Source organism: Amblyomma mixtum, chromosome 1 (assembly GCF_055824585.1).
Source record: "Amblyomma mixtum isolate Tamu chromosome 1, ASM5582458v1, whole genome shotgun sequence".
Taxonomy (NCBI): Eukaryota; Metazoa; Arthropoda; class Arachnida; order Ixodida; family Ixodidae; genus Amblyomma; species Amblyomma mixtum.
In genome coordinates this window covers 155,304,069-155,326,971 of record NC_143012.1, presented here as the reverse complement: position 1 = coordinate 155,326,971, position 22,903 = coordinate 155,304,069, and the positions used below count along the sequence as shown (strand labels likewise).

The 22,903-nt window shown below is 51.5% G+C and overlaps 1 protein-coding gene across 1 annotated transcript; it reads left to right on the top strand.

The window, feature by feature from the left end:
• The first annotated feature begins 7,430 nt into the window (after positions 1-7,430).
• On the top strand, positions 7,431-22,229 carry LOC149369440 (uncharacterized). The gene is made up of 3 exons (XM_089570637.1): positions 7,431-7,483; positions 19,059-19,181; positions 21,867-22,229. The coding sequence occupies exons 1-3, from the start codon at positions 7,472-7,474 to the stop codon at positions 22,227-22,229; spliced, it is 498 nt and encodes a 165-aa protein (XP_089426763.1). The 5' UTR covers positions 7,431-7,471.
• The last annotated feature ends 674 nt before the right edge of the window (positions 22,230-22,903 follow it).

The window sequence follows — 22,903 nt, the reverse complement described above, 5'->3', positions numbered from 1 at the left end:
AAGGCTACTTTGATGGCGGTGCTACTCGGAAGAGATGCTGTCTCCGAATAACACGTGAGATAATCAGTGGCTACGATTATCCACCTTTTTCCGGAGCCTGCTGTAGGGAAGGGTCCGAGCAATTCCATGCCGGCTTGTTGAGACGCTTGCGAAGGCGGCTCAATGAGCTTGAGGAATCGGGCTGGCTGCACGGGCGGATCCTTACGGCGCTGGCAGTCCCGGCAAGTGAGGCCGTAATGTGCAACGTCAAGACCCAGACGAGGCCAGTAGTGCTGGTCTTGAATTCTGGCTTGTGTTCTAGAAACACCAAGATGGCCGGAGTCTGGTCTGTCACGACATATGCGTGAAGAATTTCGTTGCGTAGTTTCACGGGGACGGCCAGAAAGTATTTCCTACCGTTGGCAGCGAAATTCTTCTTACAGAAAACACCGTTACGTATGCAGAGAGACGACAAAGCGCGCCTGAAGGAACCCTCCTGCTGGCACCTTCAAGGTAGCAAATGACGTCGCGAAGACCGGGGTCGGCGCGTTGATGCTCGGCGAAATCGTTGGACTGTATTGCATCCAGAATTATGTCATCGTCAGCAGCGTTGTCCGGAGCTGGTTGCGCGGGAGCACTAGATAAGCAGTCAGCGTCAGTGTGTGTGCGACCGGATTTGCAAATGACACCGATATCGAACTCTTGGAGCCGAAGACTCCAGCGTGCGAGGCAGCCGGAGGGATCCTTGAGATTGCTGAGCCAGCATAGTGCATGATGATCGGTTACTACGTTGAAGGAGCGGCCATAGGGGTATGGTCTCTACTTCGAAATTGCCCACACGATGGCGAGGCATTCTTTTTCAGAGGCAGAGTAGTTTGTTACTGCCTTCGATAGGGCGCGGCTGGCATAGGCGATGACGCGTTGTTGGTATCGCTGAACTTGAACGAGGACAGCGCCCAAACCAAGTTGCTCGCATCGGTGTGGACCCTTGTGCCGGCAATTTCATCAAAGTGCTCCAACACCGGGGGTTACTGCAGGCAGCGTTGAAGCTCTTGAAACGCCTTCTGCTGTGGTGGTTCCCACTTCAACGTTACATGCGCCTTTGACAGATCAGTAAAGGGTGAGGCAATTTTATATAAATTCTGTGCGAAGCGGCGGTTACGAGGGGGAACCCACAAGAATCCGAACTAATTTTTTTAGTCGACAAAGCTTCTGTGGTACCGCGTTTTGCCACTAGGATCGCATAGAACGAACATTCCAAAGTCAGTAAGCCGAGTGCCGTCGCTGAAGGAGGTCACACTAGTTTAGGCAGAGTTTTAGAGTGACGACGGTTTTGTGTGAATGTCGTTTTTGCAATGGCTGATTTTCGTGAACAGCGTGCGCTGGTGAAATTCTGATTTTTGCTCGGAAAAAGTGGAACGGAAACTCTTGAAATATTAAAAAAGACGTACAAGTACGATGCTATGGGGACAACTCAAGTGTTCCTGAATCAAAGCAACAATCATGCCAATGGAAAACTTCAAATTCACCTCGCCGCAAGAAAGCTCGTCAGGTGAAACCAAACCTCAAAACAATGCTGATTTGTTTTTTCGACGTGAGAGGAGTCGTCCATTCAGAATTTGTTCCGCAGGGTCAGACAGTTAACCAGGCTTTCTACTTGGATGTTTTGAAAAGATTGGGCAACAGTGTGCGGTGGAAGCGGCCTGATTTGTGGCAGTGGATTTGTGGTTTTTCCATCATGGAGAGAGAGAGAGAGACTCTTTAATGAAATGCAGAGAATTTAGCCGGCGTTTAAAAATCGCTGGCATGCTACTCTGCGTAGGAAGGGGAATTTGGGAGAAAAAGACAGAAGGAGAGCAGCGTGGAAGAGGTAAAAAAAAAAACCCGAAGATAAAATGCGGCCATGAAATGGGTACTAAGGATGCAATGGCGAGTATTGATGTAACCTATGGAATGATGGAGCGCATAGTCCGACAAATGGGCTGACGAAGTTCACTGCATGAAGAATGCATGAAGGTAACGTGCCAGTGAATTTAGAGCTTATCAAGATGTCCAATGTCTTTTAAATATGTAAAAAGAAAGTTCATTGCAAGTCTCTGTTGCCTGAAGCAGGCTAAGGGACCTAAAACTTTGTCCATTGTTAGGGGCACTGGGCAGAGCTTCTGCATGCAATGTTCATAGTACGCACGCTCGTTAGCATACGCAGGGCACACAAGTAGGATATGTTCCGCAGTTTCTATAGAGGCACAATTGTCACAATGCGGACTGTTCGTTTGTCCGAAACGGTATCGCAAGCCGTTTGTATATGCAGAATTCAGACGAAGTCGGTGATAAAGTGTTTCCAGTTGTCGAGGAATTCTGGGAGAGAGTCTTGATCTAAGATGTGGGTCGATTGAGTGAAGAAATTGGTACTGATGTGTCGGCAAACTCCAAAGCCGATACGTTTCTTCGTAAGCAAAACTTTTAGCCATTTCGGACGCATCCGATTTCGTGAAAAAAGTTCGAATGTATCTCCGATGTTGATGGCCCATACGGGCCGCTTCATCTGCTTTTTCATTAGCCAGAATGCCACAGTGAGCAGGTACCCACTGAAATGTTATGCAGTGGCCTGCGGCAATAGCTAAATGATGTATATACCCGATGTCGAGGGAAACTGGCTGGTGATTCGTTTTCTTCAACAGGTTGGCCAGGATCTGCAGAGATGCTTTTGAATCGGTGAAGATAACCCAACGGCCGGCGGTTCGGCGCAGGATGTAAGAAACAGCTTCCTTAATGCCGTGAAGCTCAGCTGTTGTAGAGGATGTCCTCCGCTGCAGCCGGTAAGAAAGGGCATGGCCTGTTGAGGGCACATAAAGGCCACATGAAGAGGTTTCTTTAGTAGTTGAACCATCGGTGAAGATATGGATGTGCTGCGTATATTACTCCGTTAAGTAGGCGAGAGTAGTTTGCAGAAGCGCTGCCTGTGGCATGCGGCTCTTTGCATTCACACCTGGAACAGACTTCTTCACCTTTAGAGGAGAGAGTGTCCATGGAGGAAAGGCCAGAGGTAGTAGCTTCTGTGGCTGATTAATAGTAGGAAGGGGCAGGAGATGTACTGCCTGGCCAAAGCTAGAGTTGCTGTGAGTTAGATGGACACGGTGTAGGAAGTGTTTCTTCCCTTGCAGGACATGGCGGAAATGGGTACGCATAGTTTCCTGGGCGGAAATCGCCTCTAGTGGGAGACATCCTGCCTCCGCTACTGTTCCTGACGCAGAGGAACCTTTTGGGAGGCCAAGACATATTCGCAGGCAGTTGTTCCGTGCGGCATTGAGAGTCTTATTGCTAGATGTAGATAATCTTTGAAGCACTGGTAGACAGTAGCGCAAGGTTCCTTCAACGTAGGCTTTTTCAAGCAGAAGCATTGATCGGCAGTTGCTACCCCACCTTGTTCCCGCCATGAACCTGAACACTTGCGATGCTGCAGTAATCCTCTGGCGGAGTTTTTTGATCTGAGGTGACCATGACAGATTGTAGTCGATTACAACACCCAGGAATCGCTGAGATCGTACATATGGCAGCAATCGTCCGCCTAGGAGCAGCGGATATCGGGTCATCGTTTTTCTTGTAAACGCCATTGCAACACTCTTTTCTGGCGATAGACGGAGACCTCTGGAAGCCAGGTACATCGAAACGTGCAATAGCGCTCGCTGAAGACGTTGCTGGGTAATATAGCGCGAACGTGATGCGGTCCAGATGCAGATATCATCAGCATAAATTGTTATGCGGGCCCCTCGCGGAAGGTTTCTTGTTATGTGAATAAGGACAATATTGAACAAGAGAGGGCTGAGCACCGCTCCCTGTGGTACGCCCCTCTCCACTGCGTGAAAGCGTGTTGGACCGTCTGGAGTGGACATAAAAATTTGCCGTTCTTTTAAATAATGCCCAATCCACTTGTATAGCCTTCCTCCAAGGCCAAGACTGCCAAAGGCTGCGAGAATTGCATGGTGAAAGACAGAGTCAAAGGCGGCCTTGATGTCTAGGAAAACGGCTGTCGGGATGTACCCAGCATGAAGGTACTCCTCAAGTGATGAGACGAGGGCGATGATATTGTCAGTCGCCGACCTGTTTTGACGGAACCCATTCATTTCTTGGGGGAACTCATTTCGGCTTTCTAGGAACCAAATTATGCGCTTGGAGATCATGCGCTCCATGAGCTTACCTACGCAGCTCAGTAGGGCAATGGGCCGGAATGATGCGTAGCTTGTTGGCTGCTTACAGGGCTTCAAAACGGGCACAATTTTTGCCAGCTTCCATTCCGTGGGCACCTCACCAGCCATCCAGGAAGAATTGTAATACTCCAGGAGTCGAAGACGGGAGGTGTGGGGTAGCTTAACAATGGCGTCATAGGTCACCTCATCATGACCCGGAGACGTGTGTCTGTTTGTCTCCGCGATAGCTGTGGATAGTTCTTCCATTGTGAAAGGCAGGTCTAACGCTGGCACTGCCGCCTTTGGGATGCCTGTTGGGCCATCTGCGGAGAGTGTCAAATGCCCTGACCCTGTCGACAGTAGCCTGCAGTATTCTTCTGAGACTTCTTTTATAGATTTTTGCTCGTGAAGGGAGAGTGCAGCGAAGGGGTGGAGTTGTTGAAGTGGCGTGCGCATACCTCTAACTATCCGCCAAATGTTGGTTACTGGTTGGCGCACATCCAGCGTAGAGCAAAAGTCACGCCACTTTTGCCGACTTAGTTTATCCATGTAGCGTCGAATGCGACGTTGTGCCCGTCGGCATGCATGCCCCTGCTCACACAGCCTGGTCTCTACGACAATTTTGGACCAAAAATGGTATGACTCCTATTCCTAAACCCTCATACTCGCCATCCGACCTTGCCCTGTGCTACTTTCTTTGTTTCCTAGAATGAAAAGACAGGTGAATGGAAAGCGTTTCGCTGATGTTGCTGAGGTGAAGAAAACAACGACGGAGGCACTGTCAGGCATCACAAAAGATGAATTTAAACAATGTTTTGAAAAATGGAATGAAAGATTCGACAAGCGTATCATTGGAAGTGGAGAATACTTTGAAGGATATTGAAAGTCTGTGCTTAAAATGTGAACAAATAAGTTAAAACAAAAATAAGTTCGGTTTCTTTTGGGTACCCCCTCGTATATGCGCATAACCCGAAGAAGCGGCGAACTTCCTTATAGTCACGTGGTGGTGGAAAATTGGCGATGGCGGATTTTTCACGGGGTCCGGAAGGTTCCCTTCTGGGTTCACGACATGGCCTAAAAAAACTTTAGCTCTTCGTATGTAAAATTGCATTTTTCGGCTTTGAGAGTAAGGCCTGATGATGTTATGGCCTGCAGTACCTCCTCGAGCCGACGCAGGGGCTCCTCGAAAGAAGGGGCAAAAACGACTACGGCGTCCAGGTGGACCAGACAAGTTTGCCGCTTCGAATTCGCAAGAACGGTGTCCATGAGCCTTTGGAAAGTCGCGGGTGCCGAGGAAAGACCAAACGGCATCACCTGAAACTCGTACAACTCGTCTGGAGTGATGAACGCTGTCTTTTCGCGGTCTCTTTCGTCTACCTCAATTTGCCAACATCCAGACTTCAGGCCCATGGAGCAGAAATATCTGGTGTTGCATAAACGATCTAAGGCATCGTCAATTCTGGGCAGCGGATGCGCATCCACGATAGCGAATGAGCAGTTCCCACCGTTTGGCTTGCTGCTCGAGCGGCAGGGTTGCGTCAATGTCGTACCTAACACCACCAAGTCCGTCGGGCTCAGCTGCTTAAGCAGTTATTAAACTGTGCACACACCTAGCTTCAATAAGACCGTCAATATTACTTACCGTGGGCTACACGTCTCCGAATAATACAGGAGGCTAACAGTAAAAGGCAAAATGTTAGCCATTCAATAATAGCTAGCCAGTCTGCTAGCTAGCACGTCTTAGCTTCATTCTGATGTAGTACACCACTGACAACGCTATGGCAAAAAAAGGGTTGTTCTAACTCAAAAGGCCTATTTTTAAATATTGTGTAAAGTCTTAGGTGAAACGTCCTGTAGACAAGTCTGCCATTTTCCTGCGCTGCCTGTCCTATAATGAATATGCTCCAACTGAGCCACCTATAGTCTTTAATAAGTGTAAATGTGTTTAAAAAATGAATGCTTTATGCATCTTTTATGAGCATATTTTCCTCATTCGCCTCACTCGGATGAAGCGCGCGGCGTGGCTGAGCATTGGCGTTCCTAAATGCTGGCCCCATAAGGCTCATAGCTGAGTCTATAGTGAACTAGAGTAGCCTAGTTCCCTATAGCAGAGTCCTAGAATGTCGCTCTAAGAGTCTGGAGGTTAATGTCGAGCCCGGCACCCTTGGAAGCCCCACGCTTAAAATACCATAGGATCCACGTGACTCAGCTCCGAGCGACCCCTGTTACTGCATGATAATTCAGTTCGCGTCATTCGCCGCTTTTGCTTCGGCCTCAAGCCGCACAGAATTGAAGGCCGGTAGCTGGGTCTGCATTAAGTGAATGCAGCGCTTAAAAGCACTATGCTCATACCACTGCTCGGAGTCTGCCACACTTGCAACCAACGCACAGAAACCCTCCGAATGGCTCCACGAAACACGGCAAGGAGCGGTCCAGCATACACCAAGAAAGGAGTCGCCGCACACCCTGGGCAACGAACGGGTGCACGGAAATCCGCAACGCGCGCGCGCGCGGGAACTTTTGAATAGGCGTGCGATTCGCCCAAAACCCTGGCGCCGCGTGAAGGCGAACATCTGTCTGCAACGCGACGCCTGCTTGTCTGCAACGCGCCCGCCAGGACCTCTCGTCGCGGCAGCAAAAGCTGCACCGGCGCCACCGCGGCGTCTTGGGCGTGATTACTCTTCCGGACGCGAAAGGCACGCTCCTCGACTGTTCCCTCGGCAATGGCCGCCTGGCGGAGCTCCCGCGCTGACCCCTGAGTTGAGCAGCGTTCTTGCAGTCGACGACAGAAGTCGTGACATAACTCCCAGAACACTCGGGGGCTGATCTACGCGGGAAAGAACGGAAGGCAAGAGCAGGGGCGACAAGACGCAGTGGCCGCACGGAGATGTCCATTTGGTGGACAAAACGTGTAAGACGACAGCCCTGCATAGAGCCTGGAAAACAAAAAAAAAGTGCCTCGAGAGTCACGCACGAGAGCCGAAGTGAATCATGCCAAAGGACGGCACTAAGAAGGCGCGGAAGCATCGAAAAAAAAAGGGAAATTCGCGAGCAACGCGTCTGGATCAGGGGCCCCGTGGAAACATGACTCTTTTGGCCGTCACGTGACCAGTCCTCCCTTTTTAGCACCCCCGATATATAAGAGCGCCGAGTCCAGCTAAGGAGCCGAAGGCGGTCGGGCCTTAGCGAAGAGTCCTTCCTTACGCTTGCCAAAAGAGGACTTTCCTTTCAACGCAGGGCATCACCACCATACACCACTGACAACTTCTGGCCAGTAGCTGCTCGTGCCGACCAACCGCCAGACAATGCTTTCTCAGGTAGGTGGAGCCCGGCAACCGAGCTGACATGAGTTATCGCAGAGCTCTAATTCCTTTAAAGTTGGTGTGAAAGGGCCACATATCTACTGACCAACCGTATAGACGGACAGATGGCAAATCCTTCTCTCTGACACGTACTGGTACACCGCCGAAGGCAGACCCCCTTCGCGCCTAAGGACGGCTCGTGCCGGCCGCGTGCATGCCTTACCTACTAACTATCAGTTTATTTGCCTTCTCGGTAGCGCCTATAGCGAGCGGTACAAGCGTCATCGACGTTCGTGTTGTGATGTTCTCCTCGTTGTTGCCACCACCAGTGTGTCATAGCAAATCGCCGTAAGGTTGTGTGTCCACATATGACCAAGCATAATCTCCTTGTCTTTTCTTTTTGTTAGTGCGTGTGTTTTCGCATCGAAGACGTATCTTCAGGATCAAATAACTCGCATCAGTCCGCTTTCAGTTGTGAACAAAATTTTCAACACTAGCATGTGCAAAAACAGGTTTCGGACTTAAGGGGCATAATGCGTCTTAATTACCAAGTGTCGCATTGTTGGTTTCCAAAAGCTAAATGCGTTTTGAGGCGAAATGTATTTTATGCTGTCTTTTTTTTTCTTGCATTCTCTTTCAATATGCTATGTTATGCATTATATTATTATGAAATTTACAGTGCTATATTTTTTTATTTTTCTTGTGAAAAGCCTATTGCCCCGGTAAATGCGATAGTCCTTGATTACTAATGTCAGTAATCAGTATTCACCCTGTGCCGTCACCAGCCTTCAGCTGCTTGCACACTGTAGACGGCGCGCATTTTCAGAACATTTTGGTCTCGCAGCAGAGAGTTCTACGTACCCCGCACGGTTCGCAGATTTGGTGGTGTCCCTTCCGGAGTTGTTGGACAGGCGAGTTGTATGTTAACGTTCTCCGGAGCGCGATGAGCCCTTGTCAGCAAGTGTTTGCACGCCGCTGAATTTTTTTTTTTTTCAATTGATTAGTTCAAAGCAGGCCGATGACTTAGGCAGCACAATTCGAGACTGCCTCTATATGAAGCCTACTACTTGGCGTTTTGTACCGACACTTAGTCCCGCCATACGGTTCTCGTTGTTTATGATTGAAAGGATACCACTGCATACCACTGTTATTGAGCAATAATTGGTTAATGTGGTTTCTAAGGAGCACAATTCTTCAGCGATCTTCCCTGCGTTGGATTTAGCAGCAGCCACCTAAAACTCAAGTGCAAAATTTCCACCAGTGATCTTAACGTCCCATGCGCCGGGCACAAAGAATCAGTCTATTAGACAATGACTGAATCTTTGGTAAGCAGTTGTTGGCACGAGTTGAGCTCATGCCTCTTTCTCTACGTAAAGCAATTGACTCTAGAGATAGATAGTTATGCGCAGGCCTTAAACTACTGTACGGCGCCGATTGATTTCCACTACGTGAGGCTAATATCGGGATGCGTCTCAACAAACTGAAGCTAACAAGGAAGCTAAATTAAATTGAAGCCAATAACTAAACCCAGTACTATACGAGAAACATGATGAATTTGCCCATAACAGAGCTGTACAAAGACGCTTCTGGAAGCTATTACACATGTGGCGCTGAGCAAGTTGGTGAATAAGTTGGTGAATAAAATTTGTAAGCGGAAATCAAACCAAGAATTGGTATCTTATTCGTCCCTCATAGCCTGAGTCGCTTTGGGAGGTTAAACCACATAAATAATAAACTAATTGTCTTAATCTTCGTCAACGACGGGAGCAAGTATATAGAGTTAATAAAAGAGGCTGCATCTAAGCGGCGCCAGTTCGGACAGGCCGGGCAGCGGACCGTACAGAAAGTGAACAGGCGTCGGTGAAAGTGAATACACCATCGGCAGCACCTCTAAACGGAAGGAAGATATAGACACAAAAGCGCGAGGAGAATACCGTGCCGAAAGAGAGAAAACTGCCGCGATAACAAAACACGACCTATATGGGGACACCAAGGTATGAAGTGATGAGAGATGTATGGAATCGAGCAATGGTGCCGGGGCTCATTTTTGGTACTTCAGCATTGTGTCTAATGTCACATGTGGAATCTAGGGACAAACCAGGTACCATGAAGATAGCATTAGCTGCTCAGAGCAAAAACCACAAATGAGGCTGTACAAAGCGGCATGTTCTTGGGAATAGTTTGAAGCGAGGAAAGCTCAGAGTACATGATTGGACGCAGAACATCTGAAGAAGGTGGACGAAAGCAGACGGGCAGCTGAAATATTTAAATATTTCTGTAGAAAAAAATGCAGTAGTGCAGGCAATAGCGTAACCAGGATGGGCAAGAGTCGCATGTAACAGGGCAAGAAAATATCAGCAGTCACTGTAATACTCCATGCCAAAAGTAATCAAATACGAATCAGCGAAGGTGCTATGGAAAAAAAAAGCACAATCTCACCGCTGCTCTTCGCCACGTGCTTACAAGATGTATCGAAATGTAGTTGAGTTAGAAGCAGCCGGGGATAGAGGTTAATGGAGGAGAGCTTAATAATCCCCGATTTGTTAAAGAATTTTAGCGCATGATTGATGGCAGTCAAAGTAGAACAGTTGATATAAAAATTAGTATGCAGAAAACTGAAGCACTGTTCCATAGTTTCGGTAGCGAATAAGCAGTTTGCAATTGGCAGCGAAGCGTTGGAAGTGGTAAGGAAATACAAGGAAGGTAGCTGACCGCAGATACCGACCACCGAATTGGAAGTAGGAAAACAGGAATGGGTGCAGTGCACTTGGCATGTATTCACCGATCATGAATGACAGTTTTACCAGTATCCCTCAAGAGAAACGCATACAACAGCTTTATCTTACCAGTGCTCACCTGTGGGGCAGAAACTTGAAGGCCGTTAGAAAATGGCCGGTGTGACGTTAAGAGACATGTTGTTGTTGAAAACATTTATTGAGAAAAGTAAAAGAAAGTAAGAAAATGAAAGGTTACAGAACGGGTGGTGTCCTCATTTCAGGACCCCAGTGGCTATCGCTGCCGCCCGGGCTTGTTTGATCAGCTGTTGCTGAATGGCAAGGTCCGAGCTGAGCAGAGTGGCCTCCCACTGCTCCATTGTTCTAGGGAATTTTAGCTCCAATGGTTTTGGCCCAACGCACCCACTTGTAATGTGGTATGTTGTGGGATGTTCTTCGCACCACGGGCAGGAGCCTTCGTAACGGCCCGGGAAAATAATGTGGTACTTATATGGATTAGGAAATGTGTCGGTCTGGAGTTGCCTCCATTCGCGCGCCTCCTGAGCATTTAGCCTTTTATGCGGTGGGGGGTATTGCTGGCGAAGCGTTCTGAAGTATTGGAGCCGTGCACTGTAGGCAGTGGGGATTTCGGGGGTGGTGGTGTCCTGGTCGGGGGTGTCTGTCGCTCGGTTGGTGTGCCCTCGAGCTGCCAGGTCCGCGGCCTCGTTTCCCTCGAGCCCCGAGTGCCCCGGAGCCCATGTGATTTCGTGTTGGAGTTCGGAATTGTGTACAGGGGAAGTCGTTGCAAATATGGTCAACTTTTTGGGGATTCTTCCTGCGAGAAGAAGTCGACATGCCGCCTGGGAGTCCGACACAATCTTCACTTCTTTGCCGTGAGTATCTCCGTACTGGACGGCGAGCGCTATCGCGGCCGTTTCAGCTTCGGTGACCGTGCAGTGCCTCAGGGAAACGCTGGCCACTTCTTGAAATGTGGAGTCCACCACCACTGCCGTGGCGCGCGTGGCGTCTCTGTGTAGGGCGGCGTCTACGTATAGAGTATTGAAGCTGCGGGCGACTGTGCGCTTTAAGTAGTCGATCCGAGCGTTTCGTCGGCCCTCGTTGTGCGAGCGTGACATGTTCTTGGGTAGTGGATTGACGTGGACTCTATTGCGGTACCTGGGTGAAAGGTTTTCCGTCGACTCGATGACTTGGAGATCGGCCGGGAAGCCGATTCTAATGAGTATCTGCCTGCCGGTTTCCGTGCGAAGGAGTCGCTCTCGCTGTGCGAGGAGGAGAGAGTCTCTGATTTCGTCGAAGGTGTTGTGAAGTCCCAGTGCTTCGAGTTTGGTGTTGGTCGTATACGGGGGTAGTCCGAGGGCGTGTTTGTATGCCGTGCGGATCAGCGCGTCCGCCTTCTTGAAGTCTTGTCTGAGAAGAGCGTGATACGGAAGACCGTAAGAGATGCGGCTGAGGACAAGCGCCTGCACCAGTCTTATTGTGTCTTCTTCTCGCATGCCTTTTCTGTTCCTGGCCACCCGGCGTATCATTCGGGCGATTTGCTGGGTGGCGTGGGACAGTAGCTTGAAGGTGTGTGTGGCTTTGCGGTCGCTTTGTATCCAGAGACCGAGTATGCGGATTAGAGAAGTTTCCTTAACCTGGGTACCATGAAGTAGGACGTTGATCAGGGTGTCTTGGGATTTGTACGCAAACCCCTTGACTCTGATTATTTCTGATTTTTCAGGGGCACATCGCAGGCCGCGGCATATCGCTTCTCTTTCGACGCATGTCGCCGCCACTTGTAGCGCTTGTTCCTTGTCCGCCAAAGAGCCTTTGGTGGTCCAGATGGTGATATCGTCCGCGTACAGAGTGAATCCAATGTCGGGAACTTCTTGCAGGGCCTTTGCCACTCCAATCATGGCGATGTTAAATAGGAGAGGGGAGATGATGGATCCCTGAGGCGTGCCCTTGTTGGGCATGCTCTTGATGTCGGAGCGCGTTTCGCCTATGCCAATGGTGGCCGTGCGGTTCGAGAGGAAATTCTTAATGTATTGGAATACCCGTTCACCACAGTGGAGGTTATTCAGTTCGTTCAGGATAGCGTCATGCGAGACGTTGTCGAAAGCTCCCTTGAGATCGAGAGCCATGACGACGTGTTCGGATTCTCTCGGGATGCCGACAAGGACCTCGTTATGCAGAAGGAGGAAGGCGTCTTGCGTAGAGAGACCCGCCCGGAATCCCAGCATCGATGGGTGGAAAAGGTTGTTTTCTTCTAAGTAGTTTTGGAGTCTTGTTTGCACTACTCGTTCGTACAGCTTGCCGAGACACGATGTAAGCGAGATGGGTCGGAGGGCTTCAATTGTAGGTTGTTTCCCCGGTTTGGGGATTACGATCACCTCCGCATGTTTCCATTCATCCGGGATGACGTTCTTCTCCCAGAGCGAATCATTGATGTATTTTGTCAGGTCTCGAATTCTAGCGTTGCTGAGGTTCCGGATCATTGCGTTGTTGATCCGGTCCGCTCCCGCCGCTGTATTCCGAGTGCACGAACGGGCCGCAGCGTAGACTTCCGCCGTTGTGATGGGAGCGTCTAGGGCCGAATTGGGATTTCCTCGGTACTCGACCGTGCTCGGTGGTGTCGGCGTTGCGCCGACGTATCTGTTTTCCAAAGCTCGGAGCAGCGCTGCATCGTCTCCCGGAAACAGATGAGCAATGCGCTTTAACGTGCGAGTTGATTCAGTCTTGGACTTCGTGGGATCGATTAGGTTACGCAAAATCGTCCAAGTACGCGACGTTCCCAGCGTGCCTCTCAGCGACTCGCAGAACTGTTGCCAATTCCTTTGAGATAGCTGTAGGGCATACGTTTGGGCCTCCTCCGTGAGGGTTGCGATGCGTTTCTTTAGGGGACGATTCAGGCGTTGGCGCTTCCACCGTCGCACTAGTTTGGTTCGTTGCTGCCATAGCTTGAGCAGGTGCCGATCGATTTCCGGCGATTCCGGCGTACGCTGTACTATCTCGGTGGCGGAAGCGTGCGCCTGTCTTATGGCATCGCACCAATCCGAGAGCGACTCGATGGCGCCTTCTGAAATTTGTGACTCTCTGAATTTAGTCCAGTCGGTTAGCCGTGCCGGGCCAAGGTTTCTGCGAATTTTCGTCGATGTGAGCGAGGTGCTGAGGATGCAGTGATCACTTCCTAGTGTTTCTCCGAGATTCGTCCACGTAGCATGGGTGACATTTTTGACGAGGGTCAGGTCCGGACAAGTGTCTCTCGTGACGCTGTTTCCCTCTCTCGTCGGATAGTCTGGGTCGGTGAGGAGTTCGAGGCCGAGTATTGTTATCGCCCTAGCCACCGAGGCTCCTCTTGCCGAGTTGATGCGGTATCCCCAGTCTCTGTGCGGGGCGTTAAAATCGCCGACTACGACAAGTTGGTTGTTTTGCGCCTTTTGCACTGCCGCCGTTAAGAAATCTGTGAAGTCAGCTCTCGCTGGGGTCGGTGCTTTGTACATATTTACGACGAATGTGCTTTTTCGGCCACGCTTATTTGGCACGATTTCGACCGCTAAGTGCTCTACATCCGGCACAGATAACGTGTGTTCGACAACGGTCACATCCTTTGCAACCAGCGTTGCAACCGTCGGCATGAGGGGGTGAACGACCGTGTAGTATCCCGGCACGGAGGGGGCTCTGTCAGCCTTGACCTCTTGCAGGCATATCAAATCGGGTCTGATAGGAGCTTTAGCAATGAATTGCTTGAGGAGACCTAACTTTCGTCGGAACCCCCTGCAGTTCCATTGCCAAATTTCGATGTGTTCGGTGGGTGGCTGTCTAGGGTGTGGGGCCATATTGGAGGACCTGCGGGGCAATGAAAACGCCCGCCTCACTGCTGGTCGATTGTGCACGACTCCGATTTCGGGTGGGGCCCGAGTCGCTCGAGGCGGTACGCTTTCGCTGCGTAGACCGGAGGGACTGCATATCTACCGCGTTTTGCGTTTGTATCCTGAGAATGTGTTCAATCTGCGCTTCTATACGAGCAAGGCGCGGTTCGATTTTGGTCTCAAGGAGGTGCGTTAGCTGTGAGGTTACCTCGGTTTGAATTGTTTGGTCAAGACGCTCCGCAAATTGGGAGAGCTGCTCCTGTGTGACGTACGTCGGATTAGGGGCTGGGGATTCTTTTCGCGCAAGGAGGCGATCTAGTTTCGCGTTGATATCCATTATAAGCTTTTCATGTGTTGCTAGGCGGGTTTCCTGGGTCGCGATTTGGGCCTGTAGTTTAGCAGTTCGGGAGTCAGTGAACGAGGGAGGAGGGGAGGCCGTAACCTTCTCTGCCCAGCTCACCTGTTTCGTCGTCGGCGGCGGTGACGGCTTCTTTTTCCTCGGCGCCGGCTTCGGTGGGGCCAGGGGCGGCACCGGGGTCTTTGATCGGGAACGGCTCCCAGACTGGCTCGCCCGCCTGCTGCCGTGGCTGGTCATGCTCTCGTCGTCTGAGGAGAACCAGCGGCCTTTGTGGATTCCCGGCACCCCGTCCTTGCGGGACTTCCGGCCCTGGCCTGGGTTGACTGTCTTGGAGGAGACGGGAGGTTGGCGCACGGCTTTCAGGCGTCGCGGGCATCCTCTCGCGCCGGTTTCGTGCTGGTCCCCGCAGAGGCAGCATTTGGGTTGGCATTTGTGGCTCGCAGGTGGGTCGCTGGCTCCGCAGAGACGACACACCTTGGTTGTGGGGTTGGGGCATACGTCGGGTCGGTGGCCTGGCTGCATGCACGCCGAGCAGAACTGCCGCGCCGGTCGATACGGATGGCACAGAAACTCCGCTCCTCCTTGGTAGACCGTTCGAGGCAGACATGGTCCCGAGAAAGCGAGAAGAGCCGTTGTGGGGGAACCGAGGATCCGCGCGTGTAGGATTTCGATCCTTGTGTCTCTCACCCACAGAGATGCCATGAGTGATTCTTGGGTTTCGGTGGACCGGAGTCCGTGGATGACTCCTCTGAGTGTGCTTGTGGGGAGCGGGGTATACGCCCGTACCGGGTGGACTTTGCCGTCCAACTTGAGTCCTTCGAGGTTGCTAAACTCGGCCGCCGAGTTTTCGCACGGCGTGCTGATGACGATGATATTTGAGCCTGGGTGAAGGCGAACAATGTACCTTCCCTGGATCCGTTGTGGGTGTCGACATGAGCGAACCACGGCTTCTGAGAGTACGGGTGTCGGTATTTTGCGGAGGTTGAGGCCTGCGGTCGGGCGAACCACGATCTTGATGTCATCTTTGGGTAGAGGCGGCAGACGAGGTCGACGTGGACCCGGGCGGCACCTTTGATCGTTGTGGGGAGTATCTTGAGGAGCACTCACGTTCGATTCCGTGTTCTTGCTGGTGGTTGCAGCCAAAATTCTAGCTTCCCTCCGGAGCTTCTTCGCCCGGCTTCTTTTAACGTACAACTCCCATCCTGGCCCTTTGCCGGGGAGGGGAGGGGGATCGTCAGCGCCGGACGTTGGAGTGAGGGGGGTAGACTCTTGCGAAAAATCCTCGTCCTGCGATTCCATATCGGATTCTCGCTCGATGTTGAAATCCTGGGGTGGTCCCAGGTCCGTAGAAGTCGATGGGTCCGTAGACGGGCCAGCCATAGCGGGCTGCCTGGCGTTAGGGATAGCGGGAGTACGGCGTGGCTCCGTCAGAGCGGAGCCACGTGGCGTGAGCCGCGAAGGGATGAAAGGTCACCGGCGGCCGAGAGCGCGACCGGTTTCGTCGGGGCAGGCAACTCGCAGCTTGTCGGAGTCGGGCGGGGAGCCCTTTCAGCGTACGTCTGCTCCGGTCGGCGGTCGCGTGGACCTTTCTTAAGAGACATGAAGTGGGCGGTGTGGGTGAGGGAACAAACGCGAGTTAATGACATCCTAGTTGAAATCAAGAGGAAGAAATGGGCTTGGGCAGGGCATGTGATGCGAAGGCAAGATAACCGCTGGTCCTTAATGGTAACGGAGTGGATTCGAAGGGAAGGCAAGCGCAGCAGGCGGCGGCAGAAAGTTAGTTGGGCGGATGAGATTAAGAAATTTTCGAGGATAGGGGCCCGCAGCTGGTACAGGAGAGGATTAATTGGAGAGATACGGGAGAGGCGTTTGTCCTGCCACGGATGCAGTTATGATGATGATGACAGAAAATCGCTAAGCCCCAGTGAAAGAAAGGACTAAGAAACTAACCAGTACAAGCATGCAGAAATAAATAACGGAATTTAATAACGAGCTTTTAACGCAGGGTCCGAGAGGCAGAGGGCATGAACTGGACCAGCTCGAAGGTAACGAAGCCGCTGAATATGCGCCTGTATAAAAAGGGTGGAAAATCGTTTAGCGATTAAACAGGCAGTGTCCTGTTGCTCGCAGTGAAATCAGGCTGCTTGGAATGTGCAGCTGCAAGGAGAAATAAACCCGATACGAGGATATATGTCTAATATGCAGTAAATCTGAACATACAGTTCAGTGGATCTATTTATTTTTTAACACCCTCGAAGACCCCAGTATAGAGCATCACATGATCGTTGGGTTGTAAATAAATAATAGAAGCAGGAACTATTCTGCAAAGATGCCAATATAAATACACCAAATACATGTATAAAACATGGGCAGACAATACACATGGAAAGCCTAATTCTGAAAAAAAAAAAGACGCAAAACGCTCAAAGGCTTCCACGGTGACACGGTATGTGAAATCTAAGAAAAACACGAAGAGAACAGTAGATAAGAACTAGAAAAACGAGTAAGCGAGTAAAACATACCCTAGCTGTAGTCATCGAGATGTCAGTGCAGGCACATTCAGCATCCGCAAAGCCCTCATGTTCAGAAATTACAAAGGCAGCGTGAACGAAGGCACGCTAGACGTTGGCCAAACACCATTGGAGGACTGCTGACTCAATCCTGTAGTGACAAAAGTCCCGAATTTGTGACATACCATTTGCACGCCTTACATTTATTACTGCATGAAGCCCGCATACAACGTTTGGTGTCAACATGTACTCAGCCGCCAGCGCTTTCCGGTCAATATGTCGGGCGTCACTGGGAGCAAGCTGTGTGAAGAAAAAGTGGGCGCGGAAGTGCGACTTCCAACCAGCGTTCAAAATTTCTTTGTCTCTCAATTTCTGACAATGTAGCGGCGAAAATATCTGTTGGATAAAAAAATGGCTGAGGCTTAACTTGGTTAAGCCTGGAGAATGCGAAGCATCATCGTGTCGCGTAATTTGGAGGCGCACAACCACAGCGACGGCGCGAGGTGGGCACCCGTTTCTCCACTGTCGTGACGTCATCATGTCACGTGGTGTGACGTCATGTATCACGTGATTTGGAGGCGCACAACCACAGCGACGGCGCGAGGTGGGCCCCCGTTTCTCCACTGCCGTGACGTCATGTATCACGTGATTTGGAGGCGCACAACCACAGCGACAGCGCGAGGTGGGCCCCCGTTTCTCCACTGTCGTGACGTCATCGTGCCACGTGGTGTGAAGTCATGTATCACGTGATTTGGAGGCGCACAACCACAGCGATTGCGCGAGGTGGGCCCCCGTTTCTCTACTGTCGTGACGTCATCGTGTCACGTGGTGTGACGTCATGTATCACGTGATTTGGAGGCGCATAACCACGGTGAAGGGCTGAAGTGGTAGCTAAAGTAGTATGCTTCGCATAAAATTGTACTGTCTGTGGGAGTGTCAGTTGGCTCAAATCAAATGTTTGGGATCAACTGTCAATTGTTGCGAACTAGCGATAAACTAATTTCTTAAATGTTTGCGACACTAACGAAATTTAATATTGGTTTTTGAATGTAGGTGCATTAGCTTGAACATTTTTTACGTCATAATTTGAGCATTGAACGGTTAAGCGCGGGCTAGTGACCCATCTATAAAAGGTATAAAGGGTACTCAAAGTTCGTATGGTCTAAAACACGTTATAGTCTGCATTTAAAACAAGAGTACCTTTCAAGCTAGTATCTTGGGGAGATGAGAGGAATGTAAAAAAAGGAAAGGAAAAGTGGTGAGGTGGTCGCACCCGCCACTACCCGTTTCAACGAGGGCCGCTCTTGTCATCCGTCCATACGTTTAAATTAGTTGGATGTGGAGAAAAACTGTTTACTGCTTGATGGTTTTCGTTTTCATTCGTGTCAAGTCTGTCTCTTCAAGTCTCCTGAGTCTAGGAAACGCGAATATCCGATCTTCTGCCTGCGTATCACGCGCTGTAGACGCAGTAACATCCGGACATTTTGTCATCCGCCTTTGGTGGAGCTGTTAGAGGGATAGCTTCACCTTACCCTATTGAATAGGCCATTTCATAGCCGAACCGGGGTCACATGACAACGCAGCCAGGCACATTGTCGAGGGCGCCCGAACTGCGGCCCCCAATCCCATCACGTGCGGCATTTGTCAGAACCAGAGTCCAAGCAGTTTGCCTCCGAGCAATGCCGGGGAGCTCGTGTGTAGCATCCGTGGAAGTTTCGCAGGGGAGATAATGGCATTTGCTCACAGACGGAGACCCCTGGGGATCTATACTTTTGACAAAGGCTGTATGTTTCGAGTGACGAGCTGAACGCAGCGAAAGCTAAACTTAAACTTGGTACGCAGGTAAACACTTTCAATTGGAAGTCCTATTTACTGCATTTACAGAATGCCACAACCTACAAGCATCGCTCCCACCTGCTACCCACGCAGCTGTCTAGGTAGTCTAGAGCAGTAAGGAAGACGGGAACCATAGCGTGGATGTACGCGAGGACATGCCATCTGTTATCCAGGGCTCATTCGACTCTGGCAGTTATCCGTCCGTTTTTTCGCCTCATTTACTATCCCTACTGTACTGCTGAAAGTATCTAACGAAGTCTCATTCAGCACATTACCCGCGCACCTCGCTCCTCGGCGCAGGTAATCGTGATGGTGTGCGCGGCTGTCGCCATCGTGGAGAGCAACATCGCACCCAACATCGGGTCCGTGGAGCCAAATTTCGCTGCCACCGGCCAGCAGCCACAGGAGTCCCAGCCCCATCTGGTGAGATCAGGCGACGGGTGTAGAGCACGGGAAGCTAATTTAAACCAAAGAGGCGGCAGAAACAATGAGCCACAGTGCACAGCGAATTCCTCAATGTGGAGTGCATGCGGGGAGAATTTGGGAAAACACTACGCTTTTTGGTGAATGAGTGAATGACATGAAAATGAAAATTGGTTTTTGAGGAAAGGAAAAGGAGCAGTAACTGTTTCACTTATTTCGGCAGACACCTGAACCGCGCCGTGAGGAAAGGAAAGAAGGAGGGAGTGAAAGAAGAAGAAGAGAAAGAGGTGCCGCAGTCGAGGTCTCCGGAATAATTTCGACCACCTTGGAATCTTCGACGTGCACTTACATCGCTCAGCACACGGGCGCCTCTTGCGTTTCACCTCCATCGAAACGCGGCCGCCGCGGCCGCCCGCGCACTCTCTCCCCGGGCTATCTCCCTGTCCTTGGGCGCCTACTCCCAATCAGACAATCTGGCCCTTACATTCAAACACATCACCGATTACTACAAGGAGGAGCACCGGCGCTACCCGGCCCCTTGTAAGGGACTGGATCGCGCTGACGAGCGCCTCCTCATCAAAATTCTTACTAACACTGTATTGTGCCCGGCGGTACTTAAACATTTCAACGCATCCTTTGATGGCACGTGCCAGTTCTGTGGAGAGGTGGCTGACACCTTCCACATGGTTTGGGCGTGTCAATCAAACCCATCCATCCCCCCCAACCCCAACCCCACCAGAGAGGACTGGGAGGCGGCCCTGCTCGGCTGTCAGGACCTAAAGACCCAAAAGGCCTTGGTTCACCGGACGCGGGCGGCGTTGCTTGCCAATGGGGCCCCGGAATAGGGGCTCCACCTAGTACTGTTAGGGGAAAGGGCCAATAGGGCCTACCCCAATCACCTCTCTGTAAATATTTATTGCATTATAAATGTTTTTCGCCACCACCGGGAGGGTTGCGAAGTAAGGATGCGATGCGGCTCGCGCATGCCTTCGTAACTAGTCGAGTACTGTACTCGACTCCTTACCTCCGCTTACGGAAACATGACGAAGATCACTTGGAGATTGTACTCCGCAAAATTTTCAAGAGAGCCCTCGGCCTCCCGATATCCACTTCAAACGCGCGACTCCTCGCGTTGGGGGTGGTGAACACCTATCGAGAACTCCGCGAGGCGCATCTCGTTAACCAATACACGCGTCTCGCCCAGGCCGTGTCCGGTCGCCGCCTCTTGGACCGGTTACATATCAGACATGATCACCATACCATGGAACGGGTTCGAGTGCCAGAACTGTGGAGAAGCGCTCTCTACGTTCGACCCCTTCCGACTAAGATGAACAAGGAAGACCATAATGGCCGGCGCAAGGCGCGGGCGAATGCCCTGCACCGCCACTATGGCTCAAAGAAACACGTCTTCTACGTCGACATTGCAGGCCCCTACCGCTCCAGGGGGGAATGGTACACGGCTGCAGTCATACACGAGGGAAAACAGGTGGACGGCCTCTCGTTCAGAGCGCCCAACTCAACGCATGCGGAGGAGGTGGCGATCGCCCTCGCAGCCTCCCATCCCGACTCTAAATTCATCCTCACAGACTCTCGCGGAGCCTGTCGTAACTTTGAGTTCGGTTGGATCACTCCACTCGCTCAACAAATTTTACACCGCAGTACTCGCGACGGCGATCCAACTCATCGCTCAATCATATGGGTCCCCGGCCACCAAGGCATGCCAGGTAACGAAGCCGCCCATGAGGCAGCCCGCGCACTCACTCACCGGGCACCAGGCGTCCCTTGGGAGGAGCTTAACCCAGATCACAGCCCTCTCCTTTCTTTTAAAGAAATTACTGAGCACTATCGTCCCGAACACCGGCGATACCCAGTTCCTATGAATGGACTCGGTAAAGCTGGCGAACGAATTCTCCTCAGGCTTTTTACAAACACCCTGCTGTGCCCGGCGGTTCTCAAGCACTTTAATCCTTCTTTTGACGGCCGCTGCTCATTCTGTGGGGAGGTGGCCGACACCTTCCACATGGTTTGGGCATGCAGAAAAAATCCTTCTCTCCCCCCAATCACCCCTTCCCCTACCCGAGAGGACTGGGAGGCGGCCCTGCTCAGCTGCCAGGAACTATCGGCCCAACAGGCCCTGGTTCGGCGGACTTAATTGTGTGGCGGTCTCGACCAACGGGATCCCGGAATGAGGGACTCCGCCTAGTATTGTAAGGGGTGAGACCCATTAGGGGCCTCTCCCCGAGCACCTCTTTGTAAATAACTAAATAAATGCTCTTCACCACCACCACCGCGGCCGGGTTCGAACCCGGAACCACGGCTCCGTAGCCGAGCACCCTAATTAATGAGCCACCGCAGCGGGTTGGTGAATCTTCGCAAGGTTTCTTTTTAAACATTTCCCTTACAAAATGCACGTGGAGGCTTGCACAAGGTGACAATAAGGAAGGAGAAAAACGTTATGCTTCGGCTCTTTAGATAGAGTAAAATGAATTGTCTTTTGGTCACATTCACCACAATCCACTTCTGCTCGAGACATAGGAGTTATGAGAGTCAGCAGGTCGTGAACTACAGTTTGATCCTTCGGTGGGCACCCGGTTTTCGAACTGACTTCTCCCCGCAGTAGATTGATTGAAGGAAGAAGTCTCCTAATCTTCCTCTGTTCTACATCTGTCCCTCTCTCGTGCTCAGCCGAGCCACTATGCGCCGCTTCTCCTGCCGCCGTTCCTGCTCCCGCCGAGCTCGTTCCATCCGGGCCTGTGCCCCCCGCAGCCGTGCCAGCCGCAGCAGCCGTTCGGCCTGCAGGGCCTGTCCTCCGGCAGCCCGACCTACATCCGCGCCGACGACGGCACCATCTTCTACGTGGAACCCAAGAGCCCGTTCGACCTGGGCCCCTACGTGGCATCGCCGCCAGAGTACGAACCCGAAGCGCCCCTCATTATGCCGCTGGCCCGCAGTGGCGCCGCCCACCGGGGCGCCCGTCGGGGCGTCGTTGGCTTGGGCCGCTCGAAGCGCCACGCTTCAGCGAGGAATGGGCAGCACGCGGGCCACTAGGGGGCATGCCAGTGAATGGTCGCACTGCACGGCACAAAAGTTTCAAGCGATCCAATACTCAGATTCACCCCCACGAACAGCGCGGTGGCCAGCGTCGCCCACGGCCTTTTTGTCGCCACGCAAAAGCACGTGGACGCCCGGTCCCGAAGACGCCTCGGACATACCTCACAGTTTCAATCGACCCTACTTCCCTCCCTCCACTATTCAAGGACCCTCCAAAGCGCCTCAGATTAAAGTTCACTTCCCTGAAAAGTCTGGTTTGTGTTGTTTTCCGTGAGTCGACGCATCGAAGAACGGTCGAACAGGATGTGGCGAGGGTACTCAGTGTGTATCAAACAACATCACTGATACTCAGTTTCGCTGTCAGTAAGACATCAATGAAAATGCCATACTCAGAAAAGCAGTATGAAATAATAGGTGGCACGAGGAATCGTACGTACAGGGACCAGTAATATACTGTACTTAAGGAACGTCGTTGGGCCAGTTCGTATTAGCTGACACAAAATGCAGTAACGACGTCCACGTCCGACCGTGCAACACCGTATGTGGTTAATACAGAAATTTAGCTTACCGGAGACGTGCCGTCTTCGTCAAAAGTAACCAGGCTGCATGGTTTGCTTCTAGCTTGTGTAGTGGAGCCCTTGTGACTTTCCTAAAGACCAAAAGTTGTTGGA